At 54.4% G+C, this 26944-nt stretch overlaps 1 protein-coding gene across 1 annotated transcript in view; it reads left to right on the forward strand.

The window, feature by feature from the left end:
* Positions 1–3260: 3260 nt before the first annotated feature.
* LOC116438835 (zinc finger protein 345-like) overlaps positions 3261–26944 on the forward strand; it is a gene marked incomplete at its 5' end in the record, with an annotated part of 48791 nt that continues 25107 nt past the window's right edge. Inside the window, 3 exon segments of the mRNA XM_032097844.1 lie at positions 3261–3841; positions 6087–6089; positions 16824–17324. Of these exon segments, the coding sequence (XP_031953735.1) occupies positions 3261–3841; positions 6087–6089; positions 16824–17324 (1085 nt within the window).

Consider the following 26944-nt stretch of genomic DNA (forward strand, 5'->3'; position numbering starts at 1 on the left):
ATCAAAAAATGGATAGCCCAAAAATATATACCATCCCTCAAGTGACCTACCTGGCTGACCATTCAGAGCTGAAAGCAGGATTCTGTTGCAGTGGGGATCCTGCAACACGCATATATCAAACCAGGAGTCCCATGGAAAGGAAATATATATGGACAGACAGATTCTTGCTAGATGTTTCAGAGATGTTTATTTCTCCAGCCGCATGGCCGGAGCTCTGCTGAGGAACTGTTCCAGTCACGGGACCAAGGGTCCTTCTGCCCGCGCAGGGAACACAAACCAACCAATGGGAACGAGGCTGAGCAGGGGCAGGGAAGCCCCGTGTCTGTGCCCTCAGGGCCCCTCTCCCAGGGCTACACGGCAGGGGGAGGGACCCCAACACCGGGATTCCTCAAGGCCCTTGACCTAAAAGTTTGATCAACCCTCAAGGGATGGCTGCACTTACCTGCATGTACCTGTGATGCCATCTTGTACTTGAGCATGAAGGATGACGGGTTGGGTATTGTGATGTATGGATGCGAGAGACACAAGGTAGGTGTAAGTGAATCGGGTTTATTGTAAAGTTAGAGAGCGTTCATACTTTGGAGTGTGAGAAACTGTTTTAGCTGCTCGCTCAAAAACCAGTTACAGTCCCCTAATAAATCTGTTGTCTTGACAGTTTGTCATTCTTTTCTCAAGGCTTGCAGCCTGACAAACAGGACGCCTTTCCTGTTTTCAGATCCTGTGTAATCAGCTTTCTTCCACGCTTCTCAGCATTCTTGCTCACGCGATGCAGCAGCGGCAGCTTCCTCGGTAACTCCATGCAGCAGCCTCTCCAGCTGGCAGTGGCAGCTGGGGCAAGAGGGCACAGGGGACAGCTCTCCTTTTGCAGCCTCACGGGACAGCAATGTGTCTCAGCACCAACCCCGGCAGCGGGCAGCAAACAGCAAAGGCAGGCAGGTCCCATCAGGCAGCACTGGACCTCAGCGTCACTCACCGGCAGCTGGCAGAAGTGGTGAAGGCAGCAGATCTGATTGAGCAGCAGTTGGTGTTGGCAGCCAGGAGAAGCAGTAAAACAAGAGGGCAGACGCCAAGAGCAAGGCACAGCGCAGCCCCATCTTGGTAAGGACAGGCACCCACTGCGAGCACCACAGGTGACCGCTGTGCCTCCGATTGCCGAGCAAAGGGGGCAGAGCCCAGACCCCACACATCAGCAAAGTCTTGGTTTGCCCCCAACCTCTCATGCTATCTCTGCGATTGCTGAGAACCAACCCCCCAGCCAGAGAGCTCACTCCCCAGCCACCACTTCCAAACTCTGGTTTCTCTGGCTGAGCCATCACCATGGTATGTGAGGAGGCGTGGCCATTTCTTTGGTTTCCTAATTGCCCCTGATTGTCTCCTGGGCAACCCCCTGCCCTCACTGCCTCTTCCTTTCAGATGGGACAAAATTCCTGAAAAGAAAAACAAACCCACAACAACCAGCAGTCACATCCAGCCTGAGGGGACTTCTCTGCTAATTGGTCATTATCAACCAGCAGAATGGGCAGCTGCAAGGACTTAGACAATCAAGGACTCCCAAAATATCCTGTGACTCAGAGAATGACATCATTCCATTGTGAACCTCCCTGACCTGGGGGAGGTACTGAGCATTTCCACCTGAACCTGAGCATATAAAACCTGGCTTGGGGGAACTAGGAAACCACTGCTGCTCAAGGGATCCAGAGGAGGAGCAGAACTTCCACAGGACCAGCACTTTTGACAAGACTGTGACCACCACGTGGTAGGATCTCCACCATCACTCTGACCAGCACGGTGCCAGGTTGTACTCAGTCTTTGTGGCTTAAAACCCGTTTTCTCTTGATTGCTGTGTTTATTGTAATCTCTTTAATGAATTGTAAACCCGACGGGAAATCTCTCTTGAGGTGGTTGAGCCGGGTTCATTTCTCCTGCCAGTTTCCCTTAAAAGCAGCGCAGTGTTTTTTGGGAGGGGCTGTTTGGAGCTTGCAGGACTCCAAAGCTGAGGCAAAAAGATCCTCTGGGGGATGCTGGGGTGTCCCCAGGAAGGGTTTTTCTGGCAGTCCTGGTAGCTGCTGCCAGCAGAGCCCCCAAGGTGGGCGGGGGGATGCCAGGTCCCGACCCCGCAGTGAGAGTTGGCCTTCCTGGGTCAGGCACTGCTGCTTTCAGCCCAGAGCCAGGGGGTTGTGGGACCCCCCAGAAGAGCCAGAGCAGGGGCACCTTGGGACCTGCAGAGTGAGGAGAGCAGAGAGGAACAATATCGGGACTGGGGGAACCCCAGCAACCTGGAGGAGAGGGAATCTGGAGAGGGTGAACCCTGTGATTGCCTGCACCCTGAAGTGGGGACCTCAGAGAGGGGGGACCTCAAGGATTGCCAGGACCCTCAAGTGGGAAAGGGGGGATGCCTTGGAGCCCTGGCTCCCTGAAGCAGAGAATAAGGGGAGAAGGGACCCCAGGACTCCCAAAGCCCCCCAGCATTCCTAAGTGAGGGGATGCCAGAGAAGAGGGACACAAAGGATCTCCAAGTTTGGAGACCAAAGTGGAGGGAGCCTTGGAATTCCAGGGACGCCAGGCAGCCTGGGGTGGGTGGGGACCAAGCAGATGGGGGAAACCCAATACATTCAGGACCCCCAGCAGCTGGGACAGGAGGGAGCCCCCAGAACCGCAAAGTAGAGGGACCAGAGAGGGGGAACTCTCAGGAGGCTTCTTTTGAACTGAATCTTGGTGTTTTGGAGGTTTTTCTGGACACCAGAGGCCCGGTGACTTCTAGAGATGGACTTGGGCAGGAGGAACGCCTAACCCAATGCGCTCACACCTTGTTTTTCCCCATTGCAGGAGTTCCCATTCCCAAACCTTGGCCGGATGGAGGAGAAAGCTGTGAGGAAGAGGAAGATGCCCCAGGACAGCCAGACAGGTGAGGCGGAAGTCACTGCCCCTTTCCCCCTCTCTTCTGCTCCATCTCTCAGCCCAGCATCACCCCTGGCTGCAGGACAACCCTGCTGCCGACACTATCCTGCCAAAGATGAACTGGGGGATCTCCTTCCCCTTCCCTCTGACATGGAAGCAAATCCCATCCTCTCTTTGTTCTTCCTCCTCCAGACAATGAGCTGAGGATGGAGACCAGGAAGGGCAAATTCCCCCGACAGAGTCTTGTGGAAGAGGTCGTTTTGAGTGGCTCCACGCCACAGGAATCCAACGGGAAGGTGAAGCCCCAAAGATCCCACACAAAGAGGGGCTCCAAACCCAGGCCAGGGTGCTCCAAGGCGGAAAGACCCACCCTGTGCCGGGATGGCAGCTGGAGCTCCAGCCAGAGCTCAGACCTAGTGGTCCATGAGCAGCTTCATGATAGGGAGAAGCCCTATGAGTGTGGTGAATGTGGGAAGAGCTTCCGCTGGAAGTCTGACCTGATCCGCCATGAGAGGATCCATACCGGGGAACGGCCCTACAAGTGCTTGGAATGTGGGAAGGACTTCAATGTCAGCTCCAGCCTGATCCGCCACCAGATGACCCACACAGGGGAACGGCCCTACAAGTGTGGGGAATGTGGGAAGAGGTTCAGCAGGAGCTTGGCCCTGATTCACCACCAGAGGATCCACACCGGGGAGAAGCCCTACGAGTGTCCCGAGTGTGGCAAGAGGTGTCGGGACAGCTCCACTCTCCTCCTGCATCAGCGGGTTCACACAGACGAGAGGCCCTTCCGCTGCCCTGACTGTGGGAAGGGCTTCTGCCGCAACTCTAGCCTCGTCCCCCATCAGCGCATCCACACTGGGGAGAGGCCCTACAAGTGTCCTGAGTGTGGGAAGAGCTTCATCCAGAGCTCTCACTTGACTAAACACCGACGGAGCCACCGGTAAAGGAAGCCCTGGGACCGCCCCAACCGCAGGAAAAGCTTTGTCTGCTGCCCCAACTTCATTCCCCATCCGAGAACCCACTTTGCAAAGAGAGCTGGTGACCCACATTCCTGGTGATCCATGCTGGGAAGACACCTGGATGGTGATCTCCTTATTCTGGTTTTCCACAGGCACCTGGGTGAACACAGGGGCAGGGTTGGTGGTGTTGCAGTTTTCCCTGTAAGTAACTTCTTTGTCTTATCCCTTCTGTTATCAGTATTGTTGCCCTTCCTGTTTGTTCCTTATCTCATTGCTGTTCCCAGTAAATTGTTCTTATCCCAGCCCAGGATCTTTGTCTTTTGTGCTTTCCATGGGAGGCAGTAGGGGAGTGAGAGGCGCCGCGGTTTTAGTAGGAGCATGAAATGGGGGAATATCATTCCTAAACCACAGCACAAGCAGTCAAAGGGGTTCCGTGGTGACATCCCAGGCTTTTCCTGGGATGATAAAAAGCCATGAGGTCAGAGGCAGTCAAAGCCATTGCATGGTGACATCCCAGGGGACTTCATGTTGCTGGGGCATTGATCTGTCACAGGTACTCACAAGGGCTCCACGGTGACATTCCAAGAGTCCCCAGGCTGCTAAAGAGCCACGAGGTCACTGGCAGTGACAGAGGCTCCACGGTGATATCCCAGGGGTCTCTAGGCTCCTAAAGATGCATTAGTCACACACAGCCACAGGGACTCCACGGTGACATCACAGTTGTCTTCAGCCGGCTCAGAAGCTGAGAGCTCACAGACAAGCGCAGGGGCTCCACAGTGACATCTCAGGGGTCTCTGGGCTGCTAAAGACCCGGTCACAGGGGCTTCATGTGAAATGCAAAGGGTGTCTTCTTCCAAAGGGCCATGAGCTCACATATACTCACAGGGGCTCCATGGTGACAACAGACATGTCTGTATGCTGACAAGGAGCCGGGATGTCACAGTCAGTGACAGGAGTCCAGTGGTGAAATCCCCGTGCTCCTAAAGAACCGTGAGGTGACGGACACTCCCAGGGGTTCCATGGTGACATCCAGGAGTCCCCAGGCTGCCCTAGAGCCGGGATGTCACAGACACGTTCCTGCCATGGGCAGAGTGGGAGCTTCAGGCAAAGTTTATTAGAGAAGCTGCCATTGGGTCATGAGATGCAGCAGGGACCCCCAAACACTCCCCATAGATCCCCAAATCCCTCCAGGACCCCCGGGCTTTCTAAACTCCTTCAGTGAGGGGAGCCTGGGAACGGCCGGATCCAATCCCAGCCCCAGATTTTGGCAAGGGTTTATGTTTATTTGGCAAGGATTGGACAGGTGGAATTGAAGCTTTATGCAAATTGTCCCACAGGATGAGTAACAGCAAACCAGATCTATTTATATAAATACAGATCGAATTGATTACCCTCATGATTAGAGCAAAAGATCTCAATCAGAATTATTTACTGCACAGTATAGGAGCTATAACAACTATTACAATCTAGTGCTCTAGGACGCAATTTTGAAGCACTTGTATTAAAGCAAAACCAGTCCTTAAGCAGAGATTGATGTCACTCACCCAGATCAATGACCGTAGGCAAATCTCTGTGACTCGGCCTTGAGCAGTGACCTTGAGGAGTGTCCCCACTCCAGGGAGGGATCTCCACCACCCCCAAGAAGGGAAATGTCAGAAGACGTTGCCGTTAAAATTTGGGACGGGGCTTTTCTAGTCTGACGTGCTGCCCTGTCAGTCAGATGTGCCCAGGCTGTGCCAACTCCAGAGCTCTGGAGAAGCTCTCAGTGGCGTCACTTGGTTGGTTGTTCCTTTCTCCAGGGATTTTACCAGCTCTGCCACAGCTGCAGCTCCCTCTCAGGATGTTGAACTTTGAAATGGAGGAGTCAGGTTGGGTTCTGCATTCTTCACCCCAAAAGCAGCGGGACCTCCCTTCTGCATTCCCCACTGGGGGCTCTGCAAACAGGGCCTTGTTGGAGCTGTTTGAGCCCATTCCAGGCAGAGCCTCCTGCTCCAGCAGGAACTGCCTTTCCTGTGCCATGACCAGGGCAGACCCTGCTGCAGGAGAAGCCCCAGGCCAGCCCAAGACATTGAAGGCCTCAGTGCAGAGTGCCGGAGTGGGAGCTGTGCCAGGGAGAGCCTGAGACACCAAAGGCACCTTGGCAGCAGCAGCTCCTTGCAGGGCATGGCCAGAAGCCTCCCTGGCCAAGCCGGCCCAGTGGCCAGCACGGCAGAGCTGCTGCTTCAGGGGGTGATTCTGGCTGGGCTCTGCTCCACCCCACAGAGTGTGAGCTGAGCACTGAGTCTGGCACAGCCCTTGTGCCTGAGCCCTGCACAACCTCAAGGTCACCTGCAGCAGCCTGGCTCTGTCAGGCCCTGGGGCAAGGCAGAGGGAAAGGCCAGAGCAGGGGCTGGCTTTGGCTGCTCAATGTGGGCTCCAGCAGAGATGAGGAGTTGAGCGAGTTGAATATGAGGTCACTGCTGTGACATGGGCCTGACTGACAAATGATTGGTCTCAGGAATATCTTGGGGACAAGGTGTTCATCACAAAACCACTCATCCCTGCAGAGACAAGACCAGGACAGAGGAAAGGGGAGAGCCACGCCCAGGGGACAGGGCTGGAATGGTGATGGCTGTGAGGTCACTGCCACTGCAGCAGCCTGGCTGGCCCCCAGCAGACATTCTGGCCAGAAGCATTGTGAGGTCACGCAGCACATCAGAGAACCCCCACAACAGGAATTCCATCCTTGGGGAGTGGAGGGGTTGGCACAAACCTCCTGATCTTGAAGAATTTTGGGATGGAGCATCGCTCTCTGGCTTGCACAGCTGCACTTCTGTGCCACTCTCACTGTCAAATATTTCTTCCTTAGATCAAATCTAAATTCCCCCTCATTCAGTTTAAAGCTATTGCCCCTTGTTCTGTCACTGCAAGGTTTGGGAAAAAATAACACTCCATTTTCCTTGGACCTCGATCACTATGTTTCCGTTTTCAAAGACCTTCGAGAGAACCCAAAAATCTCCCAAGATGGGCTTTGGAGGCCTCATCACAAAACCAGCAGGTGGAGGCTGAGGGCCCTGGGCTCAGTTCTGTGGAGACTGAGGACAGAAGAGAAGTAGCCTGGGAGGGCTTGAAGGGAGGTTTCAAAGATGGAGGAGCTTTTCTTCATTGTATAAAACAGCCTGACAAAGAAATAATGGCACCAAGGGCAGCTGGGCAGCTCCAGACTGGACACCAGGAGAAAGGTCTTTCCCTCCCAGGGAAGTGCTGTGCTGCAACACGTCCCCCAGAAGGAGTCTGGAGCAGCCCAAGGCTTTGTGTGCCCAGGCAGAGGCAGGCAGGACACAGAGCTGCCAGCAAAGGAAGGGGCCGGCAAGGTGGGGCAGCCGGGGGGATGAGGACAGCCTGCAGGGACAGAGGCGCAGGGCAGGGACAGCGTGGGACAGCCTGGGCTGCAGAAGGCAGAGGGATGGGCAGCAGCTGCAAGGCCCTGACAGAGCCAACTTGTGCAGCACTTGGGCCACGGCTGCTGGCCCTGGCCCTGAGGCCAGCAGGAGACAAGTGACCCTTGCAGCCCTGGGGCCTCAGCGCCTCCTTGTCCCTGCTCAGCGGCCTGGCAGGGGCCGCCCCATGCTGCGTCTTCTGTAAAAACAATTGACAAGAGGGTCCTCAGCACAGGAAAGATTCGGACCTCGTGGAACACTTCCAGAGGAGGCCACCAAGATGCTCGGGGGACTGGAGCAGCTCTGTGACAGAGACAGGCTGGGATAGTTGGACATGTTCAGCCTGGAGCAGAAAAGGCCGTGGGGACACCCCATTGTGACCTTTCAGACTTCAAAGCACCTCCTCGGAAACATGTGGAGAAATGTTTCCGTGGGGCCTTTGTCAAGGGGACAAGGGGAGATTGTTTTCAACTGAAAGAGAGTGGGTTCAGAGCAGAGATAAGGGAAAATTCTTGATGCTGAGAGTGGTGAAACACTGGCACAGATTTCCCAGCGAGCTGGTGGATGCCCCGTCCCTGGAAACATTCCAGAACACATTGGACGGGGCTCTGAGCATTCTGATGGAGTGAAAGATGTCTCTGCTGCCACCCAGAAGGAGGCCCTGCCCTGTGGTGTCGGGTACCGGAGTGCTCGCTGTGTCTCTTGTAGGATGCAATTCCCCCAGGGAGCAGAGGGAACACACAGCACCACTGGGAGCAGGAGCATCCTGCCATGGAGACGGGAATATTCTGGATGCAGAGGCTCAGGCTGCCCTGTTTGGCTTCTGTGTAGATGGAGACAAGTGTCAGAAGAGACTGAGAACCAGGAGCCCCCACCGTGTCTCTGAGTCCCCTTGATTCCCTGAGGCCCCACAGTGTCACAGGTTCTCCTTTGGGCCACGAGGTCCCCCGGTGTCACAGGATCCCTCTGGTGCCATGAGCCCTTGTGGTGTCACAATGGTCCTTGGTTCCACGAGGCCCCACATTGTTACAGAGTCCCCTTTCTGCTGTGAGGTCCCACATTGTCTCAGGGTTGCCTTGGCTCCATGAGGCCCCACATTGTCACAGGTTCCCCCCTTTCTGCCATCAGGTCTCACATTGTCCCAGGGTCTCTTTGGTTCCATGAGGCCCCACAGTGTCACAAGGATCCCTGGGAACCACGAGGCCCTCAGGGATCACAATGGATCCTTGGTTCCAGGAGGCCCCACAGTGCCCCAGGGCCTGTGGATTCCACAAGATCCTGGAGTGGCACAGGGTTCCTTTGCTTCCACGTATCCCCGCGGTGTCACAATGTCCCCACGGTTCCAGGAGGCCCCGCAGTGTCACAGACGAGCAGCACTGGAGTGGGAGCAGCACCAGGGGAGGGTTTGCAGCTGCGCTGGAACAGCAGCGGCAGCAGCAGCCACGGAGCAACAGTGGAACAGCGGTGGAATGCAAGTCCCGTGAGCAGCAGCTGAGGGAGCTGGGGTTGTTTATCCTGGAGAAGAGGAGGCTCAGGGGGGACCTTCTCACTCTCTACAAGTCCCTGACAGGAGGGGGCAGCCAGGTGGGGCTCGGTCTCTTCTCCCAGGGACCACAGACAGGACAAGAGGACACAGCCTTGAGCTGCAGCAGAGGAGGTTTAGGCTGGAGATTAGAAGGAGTTTCTTCACAGCAAGGGTGATTGGGCATTGGAATGGGCTGCCCAGGGAGGTGGTGGAGTTGCCGTCCCTGGAGGTATTTAAGGAAAGACTGGGTGTGGCACTCACTGCCATGGTCTGGTGACAAGGTGGTGTTGGGTCAAAGGTTGGACTGGATGATCTCACAGGTCTTTTCCAACCTGGGTAATTCTGGGATTCTGTGATTCAGTGCAGCAGTGGTGGAACCTTGGTGGAAAAAGAGTGGGAAAGGCCCCGCAGCTGTGGAGCAGTGCCTGAGATGCCCAAGCTGCGGGACACAGAGCGGGTCTGAGCGCTGTGTCCTGTGGGAGCCAGCCCCACACACCAGAACCATGCCCGTCAGGCTGACCCAGAGCAGGGGGCAGCGGCAGGAATTGCTGCTGGGCTGCGGAAGGCGCAGATCCAGCACGTTTGATGGTGACTCAGGGGTTGGATCCTGGTTGTTGGCGGCCACCTTTGGTGGTAGCGGGACACTTTCAGTTGATCTGAAGTCGTGAACTCAGGAGAAAGTCAGCACAAAGGGAATCAAGCGGCCTTTTCTGCTGCAGGGAAATGCATCTTGGTAGAGGTTTAATGATTTCTGATGTAGGAAGCAAACGGAGTCAATTTTTGGCCTGTGGTTTTGTTGTAATCCAGGGACAGTTTCCAAAATGATGCAATTTGTGGTGAAAAACCAGGAACGTGCCTCAGCATTGGGATGTTGCACACTGAGTACAGAGCTGTTTGTGGTGGTTATGATCAAGAAAACAATTGGAATTCTTGTCCCTATTTCACTCTTTCTCCCTCTCTCTCTGGGAATGAGTCTCCAACACTCCCTGCAGCTCTGCTTTCCATGATCTGCTCCTCTGGAGTTGGGCTTGGCCAGCTGAGCAGCGGGAAGCAGGAGGATAATGGACCATTCCAACTGCAGACTTCCTTTTTGGAGCCTCTGGATTTCCAGCATTTAGAAATGGTCATGTTTTAAACTGTCTGACCAAATCCCACAGGTCTCACTTCTGCCCTGGCAGAAAACCCTCCTGTGGCCCTGTTTGGGAACGGACCCTCGGAAACACCTCACTGCAGATGAGTTTTGGTTGGTTTTGCTAAGGGATGACAAGAAGATCAGCACAAGGAGGAAGGCTGAGGGAGAGGGAAGGACCAATTCCTTCCTTTTGTCTTCCCATTGCAAAGTCTCCTGCAGAAGTTGTGTTGCAGCCAGAGACTTGCCGGGCCAAGGGCTGAGGGAAACGATTCAGCTGAGGCACTTGAGGCATCTTGTCCCCGGTTTGTAGCCTTGGATCTGGGAGGGGACTCAGCTGCTCCCCCTGCACCCCACAACCCCCCTGAAATGGGGGATTCCTCCCGCCTCTGCCAGGTGCTTCTTATCCATCCCTAGCCTGGGTGCTCCTGGTCTGAGCTCCCATGGTCATTCCTGGTGGTGGGGAGCAGGAGGGAGGAGTTCAGAGCAAACCTGGGAGGTGCCAGCAGGCTCAGAGATGTGTGGAGGTGACAGTGAGACAGTGATGGGGTGTGCAGATGGTCACGGGGACAGGACAACACCTCGGGGATCAACTTCTTGGAGATTTGGGGGATTTTCCTTTGGAAAGCACACACGGATACAGTTACATGGACACGGAGTGTAAATTTGCTGAAGGGGTTTATTGAGCATTTGAGGAAAAAGGCCCAGGGCTCACAGGGGATCAGGCAATTCCTCCAGGGATGATCATCATCTCCTCATGCCACTGGAGAGGGACAGGACATGGTTTTCACCACCTGGTCCAATTGCGCAGCAGAGGGTCCCCGGATGGGGTCCCCGGGCCGGCGCCCCGCCTCGGCCGGCGCCAAGCAGCCAGCTTAGAACTGGTGTGGACCAGGGGAATCTGACTGTTTAATTAAAACAAAGCATCGCGAAGGCCCGAGGCGGGTGTTAACGCCATGTGATTTCTGCCCAGTGCTCTGAATGTCAAAGTGAAGAAATTCAATGAAGCGCGGGTAAGCGGCCAGCGTAACTACCATCTTCTGAGGAGATACCTGTTACGAAGTGGGCACTGCTGCAAAGGTCACTCCTCTTCATGGTACCACTGTATGCCCTTTGAAGTGTAACGAAGCCGACTTCTGCCCCAGCATGATATCATTGGAATCTCCAGTCAACAATCTCCTGCTAAACTGTAAAAACAAATTTTATGTAAGGACCGTGCAGCTTTTTACCCGAATTCTGGCCCAGGGATTTGTGCCTGGCAAGATCCGGTAATTTATTGAGGGGTCTACTGCCGATCTTATTCCTCCTCTCTGAAAATTTTGGACACTTTAACTATCCGGATCCCTAAAATGTGTCCATCGATAAACCTGTACCAGGCATTGACCGGCACCCAAACTTCCCGTTTTGATTGGCTGCACCTGGCATCTAAAACTTTTAATCTAGATTCCTTGTGTAAAAACAGGGCCTACCTGTGTTCTCTAAATTTACCATCTGGCCTCCCTAACTTAGCAGAAAATGCATTTGAACTGCTGACACTGGAGTTTTACACATCGGGTGTGTTTGACACTAAGGAGTGTGTTTGTTTTCCTACGGTTTGGGAGGGTTTTCCCAGGCTATGGGAGGTGTAAGAACATCTTAAACCTCAACCAAGTGTGGGAGAAGACAGCTGTCTCCCGAGACTTTTTTACTAAACAACAGGGGGAAAAAGCAGCAAGGAGAGGGAAGGAATATTGGAAACATTGCCTCCTGAGCTGGAGAACAACCTGCCAGCAACATCCCCACCCACATCTCTAAGTTTCCTCTTGCGTGACTTTTGAATAGGTTCCCACAGAGGGAGGAAACTGGTAATTGCCCTTGTTCCCCAGACCAACTTATCAATGTTTCTGTTCCTCATTCTAAGCACAGCTAAGCAAACATACAAATGACAGATCAGCAATTATTCCATAAGCAATTCCTAACATCTTGAAAACTGTTTCAGGTCCAGCTCTCTTAACCATTTTAATTAACTCTAGCTGGGCCCAAATTCCTTCCTCTTCTAACTAATTGCAACACAGCTAGCCTATAACTAAACTCTTTATGTTTCTTTTAAATCTATGTTTCGCCCACAAAAGGTGTTGGTCTAAGGAGGAAGAGCATCTGCTGATAAGGTTGAAGGCTCAGTTTTGGGGAAACAAAACCATCAGTAAACTCATTGCCAAACACATTCTGTCCAAGATAGGGAAGCAGATGAGTGATAAGAGGAGATTGCTGCCCAGGGAACCAGCTGTGGGCATGGGAACAGCACCTGGCATGAGTCATTGGCCAGATAATGAGGAGGAACAGCTGGGAACATCAACCAGCAGAGGGAGGGGCAGCTGCGGGCCCATTATCAGAGAACTTTCAGTCAAAGTCTTTCAGCTGGGAAACTCAACTCCTTCCCATGGGCATTCAAGCAGGTACTTAATGGCCAGCAGATGACATCACTGGTCAATGAGTCAGCCCAGGGCTGCTTCAGATGCATCAATATGATAAGCCAGATAAGAACATCAGCCCGAGATAAGAACAAAGCAGGGACCCAGGAAGAAAACTCCTGAAGACCTTGCCAGAAGTGGCTGACTAAGAGAGCAATCAGGAGAGGTGCACTTCCAGCACCTATTCCATCTAGATTGGGGGAAATCAGCCAAGATTACTCTGCATGACATTGAATGCCTGTCCTGCAAAATTCTACCCAGTGAAATTTGTGTGGCATTTAAAGACAGATGGGAAACACCTGGAAAGTTTAAGAGCCTTGGGAACTTGCAAATTCAATGGGAAAGCTGACAATAGCGCTTTCAGGGACTTAATTACAGCCAAAGAAACTGAGAAGAACGTGCAGGAGATGAGCAAAAGCTGAGCTCCTGGTCCAGACGGGATTACCCTAAAGGACCTCGAGAAGACAGACCCTGAGTTTGCCCAGACCATGGAGATATTCAACCTTTGGTTAACATCAGGTAAAATCTCGGACATGGTGAGGGGATGCAGGACTGTATTAACACCAAAGTCAACCAAACCAGAACGTTTCCAAGACATTAATAACTGGAGACCCATCATGATTGGCTCCATCCTGTTAAGACTGTTCTTCAGAATATTAACAGCAAGGTCGACTAAAGCATGCTCCCTCAACCCAAGGCAAAGAGGCTTTATAAGAATGGCAGGATGCTCTGAAAATGTGAAACTCCTGCAAACAGTAATTCGGTCTGCCAAAAAATATCACAAACCGCTGGGGGTTGTATTTGTGGACATTACTAAGGCTTTTGACACCGTCAGCCACCAGCACATTCTACATGGTCTGCAGTAAAGGGAAGTGGAGCCTCATGTCATCAGCTTGGTGAGCAATATGTATGAGAACATCCGTACATATATCACCACAAAGAAAACACAGACAGACCACATCCAGATCCAGGTGTGAGTCAAACAGGGCAACCCAATGTTGCCTTTTGCAAGCTGGAAGAGAGTGGCAAAGGGTACAACCACTGGGGAATGAACAGCATCACAGCGATGGCATTTGCAGACGATGTGGTCTTATTGAGCGATTCCTGGGAAAACATGAAGCAGAACATCAAGATATTAGAGACCTTCTGCAATCTCCCCGGTCTCAAAACACAAGGGGAACAGTGCCACGGCTTTTCCATCAAGCAAACAAAGGACTCTTCTAGCATCAACAACTGCACTGCTTGGACCATCACTGGCACAGCCCGAACATGACTGGCCCCGGTGACTCTGAAAAAGATCTGGGCCTGCAGATTGACCCTTGGATTGGTGTAGCAAAATGCATCCTATCTACAAAACTCACATTCTGGTTACAGTGAATTGGTAAAGTCCCTCTTCAAACTCTAGGAATCAAAAAATGGATAGCCCAAAAATATATACCATCCCTCAAGTGACCTACCTGGCTGACCATTCAGAGCTGAAATCAGGGTTCCTCAAGGCCCTTGACCTAAAAGTTTGATCAACCCTCAAGGAATGGCTGCACTTACCTGCAGGTACCTGTGCTGCCATCTTGTACTTGAGCATGAAGGATGACGGGTTGGGTATTGTGATGTATGGATGCGAGAGACACAAGGTAGGTGTAAGTGAATCGGGTTTATTGTAAAGTTAGAGAGCGTTCATACTTTGGAGTGTGAGAAACTGTTTTAGCTGCTCGCTCAAAAACCGGTTACAGTCCCCTAATAAATCTGTTGTCTTGACAGTTTGTCATTCTTTTCTCAAGGCTTGCAGCCTGACAAACAGGATGCCTTTCCTGTTTTCAGATCCTGTGTAATCAGCTTTCTTCCACGCTTCTCAGCATTCTTGCTCACGCGATGCAGCAGCGGCAGCTTCCTCGGTAACTCCATGCAGCAGCCTCTCCAGCTGGCAGTGGCAGCTGGGGCAAGAGGGCACAGGGGACAGCTCTCCTTTTGCAGCCTCACGGGACAGCAATGTGTCTCAGCACCAACCCTGGCAGCGGGCAGCAAACAGCAAAGGCAGGCAGGTCCCATCAGGCAGCACTGGACCTCAGCGTCACTCACCGGCAGCTGGCAGAAGTGGTGAAGGCAGCAGATCTGATTGAGCAGCAGTTGGTGTTGGCAGCCAGGAGAAGCAGTAAAACAAGAGGGCAGACGCCAAGAGCAAGGCACAGTGCAGCCCCATCTTGGTAAGGACAGGCACCCACTGCGAGCACCACAGGTGACCGCTGTGCCTCCGATTGCCGAGCAAAGGGGGCAGAGCCCAGACCCCACACATCAGCAAAGTCTCGGTTTGCCCCCAACCTCTCATGCTATCTCTGCGATTGCTGAGAACCAACCCCCCAGCCAGAGAGCTCACTCCCCAGCCACCACTTCCAAACTCTGGTTTCTCTGGCTGAGCCATCACCATGGTATGTGAGGAGGCGTGGCCATTTCTTTGGTTTCCTAATTGCCCCTGATTGTCTCCTGGGCAACCCCCTGCCCTCACATCCTCTTCCTTTCAGATGGGACAAAATTCCTGAAAAGAAAAACAAACCCACAACAACCAGCAGTCACATCCAGCCTGAGGGGACTTCTCTGCTAATTGGTCATTATCAACCAGCAGAATGGGCAGCTGCAAGGACTTAGACAATCAAGGACTCCCAAAATATCCTGTGACTCAGAGAATGACATCATTCCATTGTGAACCTCCCTGACCTGGGGGAGGTACTGAGCATTTCCACCTGAACCTGAGCATATAAAACCTGGCTTGGGGGAACTAGGAAACCACTGCTGCTCAAGGGATCCAGAGGAGGAGCAGAACTTCCACAGGACCAGCACTTTTGACAAGACTGTGACCACCACGTGGTAGGATCTCCACCATCACTCTGACCAGCACGGTGCCAGGTTGTACTCAGTCTTTGTGGCTTAAAACCCGTTTTCTCTTGATTGCTGTGTTTATTGTAATCTCTTTAATGAATTGTAAACCCGACGGGAAATCTCTCTTGAGGTGGTTGAGCCGGGTTCATTTCTCCTGCCAGTTTCCCTTAAAAGCAGCGCAGTGTTTTTTGGGAGGGGCTGTTTGGAGCTTGCAGGACTCCAAAGCTGAGGCAAAAAGATCCTCTGGGGGATGCTGGGGTGTCCCCAGGAAGGGTTTTTCTGGCAGTCCTGGTAGCTGCTGCCAGCAGAGCCCCCAAGGTGGGCGGGGGGATGCATGGGTCCCTACCCCGCAGTGAGAGTTGGCCTTCCTGGGTCAGGCACTGCTGCTTTCAGCCCAGAGCCAGGGGGTTGTGGGACCCCCCAGAAGAGCCAGAGCAGGGGCACCTTGGGACCCTGCAGAGTGAGGAGAGCAGAGAGGAACAATATCGGGACTGGGGGAACCCCAGCAACCTGGAGGAGAGGGAATCTGGAGAGAGTGAACCCTGTGATTGCCTGCACCCTGAAGTGGGGACCTCAGAGAGGGGGGACCTCAAGGATTGCCAGGACCCTCAAGTGGGAAAGGGGGGATGCCTTGGAGCCCTGGCTCCCTGAAGCAGAGAATAAGGGGAAACCCCAGGACTCCCAAAGCCCCCCAGCATTCCTAAGTGAGGGGAAGCCATAGAAGAGGGACACAAAGGATCTCCAAGTTTGGAGACCAAAGTGGAGGGAGCCTTGGAATTCCAGGGATCCCAGGCAGCCTGGGGTGGGTGGGGACTAAGCAGATGGGGGAAACCCAATACATTCAGGACCCCCAGCAGCAGGGACACGAGGGAGCCCCCAGAAGCTCAAAGTAGAGGGACCAGAGAGGGGGAACTCGCAGGAGGCTGCTTTTGAACTGAATCTTGGTGTTTTGGAGGTTTTTCTGGACACCAGAGGCCCGGTGACTTCTAGAGATGGACTTGGGCAGGAGGAACGCCCAACCCAATGCGCTCACACCTTGTTTTTCCCCATTCCAGGAGTTCCCATTCCCAAACCTTGGCCAGATGGAGGAGAAAGCTGTGAGGAAGAGGAAGATGCCCCAGGACAGCCAGACAGGTGAGGCGGAAGTCACTGCCCCTTTCCCCCTCTCTTCTGCTCCATCTCTCAGCCCAGCATCACCCCTGGCTGCAGGACAACCCTGCTGCCGACGCCATCCTGCCAAGGATGAACTGGGGGATCTCCTTCCCCTTCCCTCTGACATGGAAGCAAATCCCATCCTCTCTTTGTTCTTCCTCCTCCAGACAATGAGCTGAGGATGGAGACCAGGAAGGGCAAATTCCCCCGACAGAGTCTTGTGGAAGAGGTCGTTTTGAGTGGCTCCACGTCACAGGAATCCAACGGGAAGGAAAAGCCCCAAAGATCCCATACAAAGAGGGGCTCCAAACCCAGGCCAGGGTGCTCCAAGGAGGAAAGACCCACTGTGTGCCGGGATGGCAGCTGGAGCTCCAGCCAGAGCTCAGACCTGGTGGTCCATGAGCAGCTTCATGATAGGGAGAAGCCCTATGAATGTGGTGAATGTGGGAAGAGCTTCCGCTGGAGGTCCCACCTGATCCGCCACGAGAGGATCCATACCGGGGAACGGCCCTACAAGTGCTTGGAATGTGGGAAGGACTTCAATGTCAGCTCCAGCCTGATCCGCCACCAGATGACCCACACAGGGGAACGGCCCTACAAGTGTGGGGAATGTGGGAAGAGGTTCAGCAGGAGCTTGGCCCTGATTCACCACCAGAGGATCCACACCGGGGAGAAGCCCTACGAGTGTCCCGAGTGTGGCAAGAGGTGTCGGGACAGCTCCACTCTCCTCCTGCATCAGCGGATTCACACAGACGAGAGGCCCTTCCGCTGCCCCGACTGTGGGAAGGGCTTCTGCCGCAACTCTAGCCTCGTCCCCCATCAGCGCATCCACACTGGGGAGAGGCCCTACAAGTGTCCTGAGTGTGGGAAGAGCTTCACTCGGAGTTCTTACTTGACTAATCACCGGCAGAGCCACCGGTAAGGGAAGCCCTGGGACCGCCCCAACTGCAGGAAAAGCTTTGTCTGCTGCCCCATCATCATCCTCCATCAGAGGACCCACTTTGCAAAGAGAGCCTGGTGACCCACATTCCTGGTGATCCACATTGGGAAGACACCTGGATGGTGATCTCCTTATTCTGGTTTTCCACAGGCACCTGGGTGAACACAGGGGCAGGGTTGGTGGTGTTGCTGTTTTCCCTGTAAGTAACTTCTTTGTCTTATCCCTTCTGTTATCAGTATTGTTGCCCTTCCTGTTTGTTCCTTATCTCATTGCTGTTCCCAGTAAATTGTTCTTATCCCAGCCCAGGATCTTTGTCTTTTGTGCTTTCCATGGGAGGCAGTAGGGGAGTGAGAGGCGCCGCGGTTTTAGTAGGAGCATGAAATGGGGGAATATCATTCCTAAACCACGGCACAAGCAGTCAAAGGGGTTCCATGGTGACATCCCAGGCTTTTCCTGGGATGATAAAAAGCCATGAGGTCAGAGGCAGTCAAAGCCATTGCATGGTGACATCCCAGGGGACTTCATGTTGCTGGGGCATTGATCTGTCACAGGTACTCACAAGGGCTCCACGGTGACATTCCAAGAGTCTCCAGGCTGCTAAAGAGCCACGAGGTCACTGGCAGTGACAGAGGCTCCACGGTGATATCCCAGGGGTCTCTAGGCTCCTAAAGATGCATTAGTCACACACAGCCACAGGGACTCCACGGTGACATCACAGTTGTCTTCAGCCTGCTCAGAAGCTGAGAGCTCACAGACAAGCGCAGGGGCTCCACAGTGACATCTCAGGGGTCTCTGGGCTGCTAAAGACCCGGTCACAGGGGTTTCATGTGAAATGCAAAGGGTGTCTTCTTCCAAAGGGCCATGAGCTCACACATACTCACAGGGGCTCCATGGTGACAACAGACGTGTCTGTATGCTGACAAGGAGCCGGGATGTCACAGTCAGTGACAGGAGTCCAGTGGTGAAATCCCCGTGCTCCTAAAGAACCGTGAGGTGACGGACACTCCCAGGGGTTCCATGGTGACATCCAGGAGTCCCCAGGCTGCCCTAGAGCCGGGATGTCACAGACACTCACAACGTGCCTGTCATGGGCAGAGTGGGAGCTTCAGGCGATGTTTATTAGAGAAGCTGCCATTGGGTCATGAGATGCAGCAGGGACCCCCAAACACTCCCCATAGATCCCCAAATCCCTCCAGGACCCCCGGGCTTTCTAAACTCCTTCAGTGAGGGGAGCCTGGGAACGGCCGGATCCAATCCCAGCCACAGATTTTGGCAAGGGTTTATGTTTATTTGGCAAGGATTGGACAGGTGGAATTGAAGCTTTATGCAAATTGTCCCACAGGATGAGTAACAGCAAACCAGATCTATTTATATAAATACAGATCTAATTGATTACCCTCATGATTAGAGAAAAAGATCTCAATCAGAATTATTTACTGCACAGTATAGGAGCTATAACAACTATTACAATCTAGTGCTCTAGGACGCAATTTTGAAGCACTTGTATTAAAGCAAAACCAGTCCTTAAGCAGAGATTGATGTCACTCACCCAGATCAATGACCGTGGACAAATCTCTGTGACTCGGCCTTGAGCAGTGACCTTGAGGAGTGTCCCCACTCCAGGGAGGGATCTCCACCACCCCCAAGAAGGGAAATGTCAGAAGACGTTGCCGTTAAAATTTGGGACGGGGCTTTTCTAGTCTGACGTGCTGCCCTGTCAGTCAGATGTGCCCAGGCTGTGCCAACTCCACAGCTCTGGAGAAGCTCTCAGTGGCGTCACTTGGTTGGTTGTTCCTTTCTCCAGGGATTTTACCAGCTCTGCCACAGCTGCAGCTCCCTCTCAGGATGTTGAACTTTGAAATGGAGGAGTCAGGCTGGGTTCTGCATTCTTCACCCCAAAAGCAGCGGGACCTCCCTTCTGCATTCCCCACTGGGGGCTTTGCCAACAGGGCCTTGTTGGAGCTGTTTGAGCCCATTCCGGGCAGAGCCTCCTGCTCCAGCAGGAACTGCCTTTCCTGTGCCATGACCAGGGCAGACCCTGCTGCAGGAGAAGCCCCAGGCCAGCCCAACACATTGAAGGCCTCAGTGCAGAGTGCCGGAGTGGGAGCTGTGCCAGGGAGAGCCTGAGACACCAAAGGTACCTTGGCAGCAGCAGCTCCTTGCAGGGCATGGCCAGAAGCCTCCCTGGCCAAGCCGGCCCAGTGGCCAGCACGGCAGAGCTGCTGCTTCAGGGGGTGATTCTGGCTGGGCTCTGCTCCACCCCACAGAGTGTGAGCTGGGCACTGAGTCTGGCACAGCCCTTGTGCCTGAGCCCTGCACAACCTCAAGGTCACCTGCGGCAGCCGTGGCTCTGTCAGGCCCTGGGGCAGGGCAGAGGGAAAGGCCAGAGCAGGGGCTGGCTTTGGCTGCTCAATGTGGGCTCCAGCAGAGATGAGGAGTTGAGCGAGTTGAAAATGAGGTCACTGCTGTGACATGGGCCTGACTGACAAATGATTGGTCTCAGGAATATCTTGGGGACAAGGTGTTCATCACAAAACCACTCATCCCTGCAGAGACAAGACCAGGACAGAGGAAAGGGGAGAGCCACGCCCAGGGGACAGGGCTGGAATGGTGATGGCTGTGAGGTCACTGCCACTGCAGCAGCCTGGCTGGCCCCCAGCAGACATTCTGGCCAGAAGCTTTGTGAGGTCACGCAGCACATCAGAGAACCCCCACAACAGGAATTCCATCCTTGGGGAGTGGAGGGGTTGGCACAAACCTCCTGACCTTGAAGAATTTTGGGATGGAACATCGTTCTCTGGCTTGCACAGCTGCAGTTCTGTGCCTCTCTCACTGTCAAATATTCCCTCCTTCGATCAAATCTAAATTCCCCCTCATTCAGTTTAAAGCTATTGCCCCTTGTTCTGTCACTGCAAGGTTTGGGAAAAAATAACACTCCATTTTTCTTGGACCTCGATCACTATGTTTCCATTTTCAAAGACCTTCGAGAGAACCCAAAAATCTCCCAAGATGGGCTTTGGAGGCCTCATCACAAAACCAGCAGGTGGAAGCTGAGGGCCCTGGGCTCAGTTCTGTGGAGACTGAGGACAGAAGAGAAGTAGCCTGGGAGGGCTTGAAGGGAGGTTTCAAAGATGGAGGAGCTTTTCTTCATTGTATAAAACAGCCTGACAAAGAAATAATGGCACCAAGGGCAGCTGGGCAGCTCCAGACTGGACACCAGGAGAAAGGTCTTTCCCTCCCAGGGAAGTGCTGTGCTGCAACACGTCCCCCAGAAGGAGTCTGGAGCAGCCCAAGGCTTTGTGTGCCCAGGCAGAGGCAGGCAGGACGCAGAGCTGCCAGCAAAGGAAGGGGCTGGCAAGGTGGGGCAGCCGGGGGGATGAGGACAGCCTGCAGGGACAGAGGCGCAGGGCAGGGACAGCGTGGGACAGCCTGGGCTGCAGAAGGCAGAGGGATGGGCAGCAGCTGCAAGGCCCTGACAGAGCCAACTTGTGCAGCACTTGGGCCACGGCTGCTGGCCCTGGCCCTGAGGCCAGCAGGAGACAAGTGACCCTTGCAGCCCTGCGTCCTCAGCGCCTCCTTGTCCCTGCTCAGCGGCCTGGCAGGGGCCGCCCCATGGTGCTGCCCTTGGCACTGCACATCCCCACATCCCAGTGCCCCGGGAAGAGCCCTGCGCACTGAGGGAGGGACAGGATCTGCCTTGCCAGGGGCTGGGGCTCAGGCCTTGGCCCTTTGGAGTCATGGAACACATCCAGGTTTCCTCAGCCTCACAGATACCTTTCCTTTGCTTGTCCCCACCTGCCACCACTGCCTCCAGTGTTCTGCTCTAACTGGAACCTGGGGACACTTTCTCATCCTCAGTCTTCCTCAGTGGGACCCATGAAAACTTCAGGAAACTCTGGAGATTGATATTGACTTTGAATTCTCGAGAGATTGCTTCAGCTCCCTCTCAGGGACTGATGTTCAGGGCCTCAGCACCAAGCCCCAGGAGGGTCATCAGAGTCCTTGTGCTGTGTCTGTGCTGCTGAGCTGGGCCGGGCTCCTGGCACAGAGGCGGCTCCTGACAAGCGGCAGCGCTGCAGAGAGACAGCTGTGGCCAGGAGCAGCTCCTGGGCCCAGCCCAGCAGGGCTGGGGCACTGCCTGCAGCCAGCCCGGGCACAGCACACAGGCACACAGGGCTTAAACTCAGCCAAGGCTGCAAAGGTGCTGAGAAGTTGCTGGAGCAGAATCATTGCCAGCTCTTGACTCAGGAAGCCTCTGGCTGCAGGACAAGGCCGCTGCAGCTCCTGGAGGGATCTCCTGAAGCTGGAACATCCCAGTGTCTACAGATTCTGTGAGTACAGCTCAGAACATCTCGAGTGCAGGGGGAGTGAAATGCTCATGAAGCTCTGACAATGCTGAGGGTTTCTGATCTGTCCCAGAATATTGCCAAGGCAAGGATTTTGATAAAAATGAGGACATTTCCTGAGACTTTGTTTTCAGTTTCCTACTAGTGGAGAATGGCAGGGAGGGGATATCAATAAAAGGTATGATGAATTCTGACAAGTCCCTGAGACATCTGAAGTCTTACTTTTAGTGATCAGTCTTAGTGTGACCTGTCCTTTTTCCAAGCTGCAAACAGAAACTGCCCCCAGCCAGTGCCCTGCAAAGAGGCAGGTTCCTGCAGGGTCAAGGAGAGTGCACAGAGATTTGGGGTCTGTGAGTGGTGGCAGGGACAGATAAGGCCCAGGCAAACAAGTCCAGGAGGAAAATCTCCAGGAAGCAGAGATAAGATCAGGGAATGACAGAAAATGAAACCCAGAAATGTTGTGTCAGGAGAGTTGAGAGGTCTCCTGTCTTGGGGTGACATCCATAGGATCCCCTCCAATGCAGCCCTCTCCCTGTGAAAAGCCCAAATGCCTCCTCTCCCAGGGATGGCTGCAGGGTGTGAAGGTGGGGGTGCAGCCAGGGGTGCTCAGCGCTGTCCTGCAGAGCCGTCCTGCATCCCTGTCTTTGCCAGGACAGGGGATCTGCCAGCTGCCAGGGGCAACTCTCAGCCTGCAGGGCAGGGAGCCAAAGGCAGCTGGATCCCAATGTGAGAACAGCGCCCACTCCACCACAATCCATCCTCCTGCAGCCCCCACAGCCAGATCCCCCATTCAGCTGCCCCTTCCCTCCCAGAGCTTTCCCTGTGGGACAGCCCAGAGCTGAGCCCAGCACCAGCCCCAACGTGTGGGAGAACAAGAGAAACAAGGGACATGTGATCCGGTGAGTGATTGGGATCTCCAGTCGCTGGAGACACTGGGGAGCACCGGGGGGTGGTGATCAGCTGCAGACAAGGCTGAGCCTTGGGGAACGGCTCAGGTGTGACAATTCTCACGTCCAGACAACCCTATATCCCTTTCCCTGCAGATCCCTAACTGGTTCAATTTCCAGCAATAGAGCAGTGTCCAGAGGGGAATATGCCCTGGCCTGACCATAATCCTGTCCCACCTGCAGCCACTGGGCCCTCCCAGAGCACCTCGGTCAATTCCGTGGCCCTGGGCCCAGGCCAGTGCTGGCCCTGAGCAGGATGTGCACATCCCGAGGAACATGGGCATGTGGGACTTGTCCCCAGGTAGCCACTTGGAGCTAACTGGGCAAACAGAGGTGTCCTGTGAGGAGGAGGGATGCTGGATCCTTGCCAGCATCTCTGTTAAGCCCTGTTTACCCAGGGCCTGACAGACATCTTGTGCTTCCTGGGACTGCCTGATGCAGGGTGGTCTGTGCATGGCAGACCTGAAAGCAGATGGATCCCCAGTGGGGACAACCCCCACTCCCACACAATCCATCCTCCTGCAGCCCCCACAGCCAGATCCCCCATCTCCTGCTGCCCCTTCCCTCCCAGAGCTTTCCCTGTGGGACAGCCCAGAGCTGAGCCCATCCCAAACTCTCTTGGGTCCCAGCACAGTTGCCCCTATTCCCACTCAGGCACTTTGAGAAAACAGGGCTGGGCACTGACCCCTCTTCCAGGACCCCGGAATCAGGGAAAACAGGAATGTGGGAGGACTTTGAGTCAAGGGTAGGCAGGTGATTGGGATCTGCAGTCACTGGAGACACTGGGGAGCACTGGGCAATGTTGATCACCCCAAGACAAGGCTGAGGCTTGAGAAATGGCTCAGGTGTGCTTCTTCCAACAGCCAGACCACTCCATTCCCTTTCCTCGCAGGCCCCAAAACAGTTCCACCTGCAGCCCCAGAGCAGAGTTCAGAGGGGAAAATGTCCTGCCCTGACCCTCACCTTGTCCCACCCACAGCCACCGTGCCCACACAGAGCACCTGGCTCCAGCTCTGCACAGCTGCTCCACATGCAGGGTGCCAGGGACCCCATCCCCAGTAAGGCTCAAACTCCAGCACTGTGCCTGGATGCAATTTGCTGCAGCTCCCCAAAGGCCCTTGTCCACACAGAGAGTCTCTGCAGTTCCCTGGCCCTGGGCCCAGGCCAGCGCTGGACTTGAGTCGGATGTGCCCATCCAAAGGGACGTGGAGAAAGAGGGGCTTGTCCCCAGGCAGCCACTCGGAGCTAATTGGGCAAAGAGAAGTGTCCTGGGAGGAGGAGGGATGATGGTCCCCTGCCAGCATCTCTGATAAGCCCTGTTTGCCCAGGGCCCAAGGCTCCAGGAAGACATTCCGACTCCTTGGGCTTCCAAGCTGTTAAAATCCACTGAGAAGTGGTTCCTGAGAGCTGTTCATGGCTGTGATTCCTGTTGGACGTTCCAGGGTATTAGTGAAGGGTTCTGCTTCTCTCTTTCCCAGGGACACTGTGGATCCATCCGAGATGTGTTGTGGGCATGCTGGGAAAGCATTTCAGGCACCTGCCTTGACTCTTTGCTCTGGAACTTCCCAAGGAGCCGCAGGGCCCATGGGAGAAGATTTTCCTTGGGAGTGTTGCTGCTTTGTGCCCCATGGAGGAGAGAGCAGAGTGTCCCCACGGGGGATACTTGACCTCATGGACAAGTGCTGTGATGTCTTTGGTGTGCTGACATTGGTTTGGACATAAATTGAGGAAGTGTCCACAGGGTCCTAATTAGGGAACGTTGGCCCAGGAGAGCTCCAGGCTGCCTTGGAGATCGGTACCAATTAGGGGGATGGCATTGGACAGCTGCTGACCACGTGCCAACGGCCGTGGGAGAATGAGCTGGACACACACAGAGGCTCCCAGTGCCGGCAGATTGGCCCCCAGCTGCAGGGACGCCATGGGAATGTCCCTGCCTCCCTCGGGGCTGTGTCTCAGTCCTGCAGAAACTGTCCCTGCTCTTGTGCCAGCATTTCAGGAAGGATGAGTTTCCCCTCTCCTAGCGACTGCGTCTTCTGTAAAAACAATTGACAAGAGAGTCCTCAGCACAGGAAAGACTCGGGCCTCGTGGAGCACTTCCAGAGGAGGCCACCAAGATGCTCAGGGGACTGGAGCAGCTCTGTGACAGAGACAGGCTGGGACAGTTGGACATGTTCAGCCTGGAGCAGAAAAGGCCGTGGGGACACCCCAGTGTGACCTTTCAGACTTCAAAGCACCTCCTCGGAAACATGTGGAGAAATGTTTCCATGGGGCCTGTGTCAAGGGGACAAGGGGAGATTGTTTTCAACTAAGAGAGAGTGGGTTCAGAGCAGAGAAAAGGGAAAATTCTTGATGCTGAGAGTGGTGAAACACTGGCACAGATTTCCCAGCGAGCTGGTGGATGCCCTGTCCCTGGAAACATTCCAGACCACATTGGACGGGGCTCTGAGCATTCTGATGGAGTGAAAGATGTCTCTGCTGCCACCCAGAAGGAGGCCCTGCCCTGTGGTGTCGGGTACCGGAGTGCTTGGTGTCTCTTGTAGGATGCAATTCCCCCAGGGAGCAGAGGGAACACACAGCACCACTGGGAGCAGGAGCATCCTGCCATGGAGACGGGAATATTCTGGATGCAGAGGCTCAGGCTGCCCTGTTTGGCTTCTGTGTAGATGGAGACAAGTGTCAGAAGAGACTGAGAACCAGGAGCCCCCCCCGTGTCTCTGAGTCCCCTTGATTCCCTGAGGCCCCATAGTGTCACAGGTTCTCCTTTGGGCCACGAGGTCGCATGGTGTCACAGGATCCCTCTGGTGCCGTGAGCCCTTGTGGTGTCACAATGGTCCTTGGTTCCACGAGGCCCCACATTGTTACAGAGTCCCCTTTCTGCTGTGAGGTCCCACATTGTCTCAGGGTTGCCTTGGCTCCATGAGGCCCCACATTGTCACAGGTTCCCCCTTTCTGCCATCAGGTCTCACATTGTAACAGGGTCCCTTTGGTTCCTTGAGGCCCTGCAGTGTCACAATGGATCTTTGGTTCCATGAGGCCCCACAGTGTCACAAGGATCCCTGGGAACCACGAGGCCCTCAGGGATCACAATGGATCCTTGGTTCCAGGAGGCCCCACAGTGCCCCAGGGCCTGTGGATTCCACAAGATCCTGGAGTGGCACAGGGTTCCTTTGCTTCCACGTGTCCCCGCGGTGTCACAATGTCCCCACGGTTCCAGGAGGCCCCGCAGTGTCACAGACGAGCAGCACTGGAGTGGGAGCAGCACCAGGGGAGGGTTTGCAGCTGCGCTGGAACAGCAGCGGCAGCAGCAGCAGCCACGGAGCAACAGTGGAACAGCGGTGGAATGCAAGTCCCGTGAGCAGCAGCTGAGGGAGCTGGGGTTGTTTATCCTGGAGAAGAGGAGGCTCAGGGGGGACCTTCTCACTCTCTACAACTCCCTGACAGGAGGGGGCAGCCAGGTGGGGCTCGGTCTCTTCTCCCAGGGAACACAGACAGGACAAGAGGACACAGCCTTGAGCTGCAGCAGAGGAGGTTTAGGCTGGAGATTAGAAGGAGTTTCTTCACAGCAAGGGTGATTGGGCATTGGAATGGGCTGCCCAGGGAGGTGGTGGAGTTCGCCAGTCCCTGGAGGTATTTAAGGAAAGACTGGATGTGGCACTCACTGCCATGGTCTGGTGACAAGGTGGTGTTGGGTCATAGGTTGGACTGGATGATCTCACAGGTCTTTTCCAACCTGGGTAATTCTGGGATTCTGTGATTCAGTGCAGCAGTGGTGGAACCTTGGTGGAAAAAGAGTGGGAAATGGCCCCGCAGCTGTGGAGCAGTGCCTGAGATGCCCAAGCTGCGGGACACAGAGCGGGTCTGAGCGCTGTGTCCTGTGGGAGCTGGCCCCACACACCAGAACCATGCCCGTCAGGCTGACCCAGAGCAGGGGGCAGCGGCAGGAATTGCTGCTGGGCTGCGGAAGGCGCAGATCCAGCGCGTTTGATGGTGACTCAGGGGTTGGATCCTGGTTGTTGGCGGCCACCTTTGGTGGTAGCGGGACACTTTCAGTTGATCTGAAGTCGTGAACTCAGGAGAAAGTCAGCACAAAGGGAATCAAGCGGCCTTTTCTGCTGCAGGGAAATGCATCTTGGTAGAGGTTTAATGATTTCTGATGTAGGAAGCAAACGGAGTCAATTTTTGGCCTGTGGTTTTGTTGTAATCCAGGGACAGTTTCCAAAATGATGCAATTTGTGGTGAAAAACCAGGAACGTGCCTCAGCATCGGGATGTTGCACACTGAGTACAGAGCTGTTTGTGGTGGTTA

This window comes from Corvus moneduloides, unplaced genomic scaffold (assembly GCF_009650955.1).
Source record: "Corvus moneduloides isolate bCorMon1 unplaced genomic scaffold, bCorMon1.pri scaffold_127_arrow_ctg1, whole genome shotgun sequence".
Taxonomy (NCBI): Eukaryota; Metazoa; Chordata; class Aves; order Passeriformes; family Corvidae; genus Corvus; species Corvus moneduloides.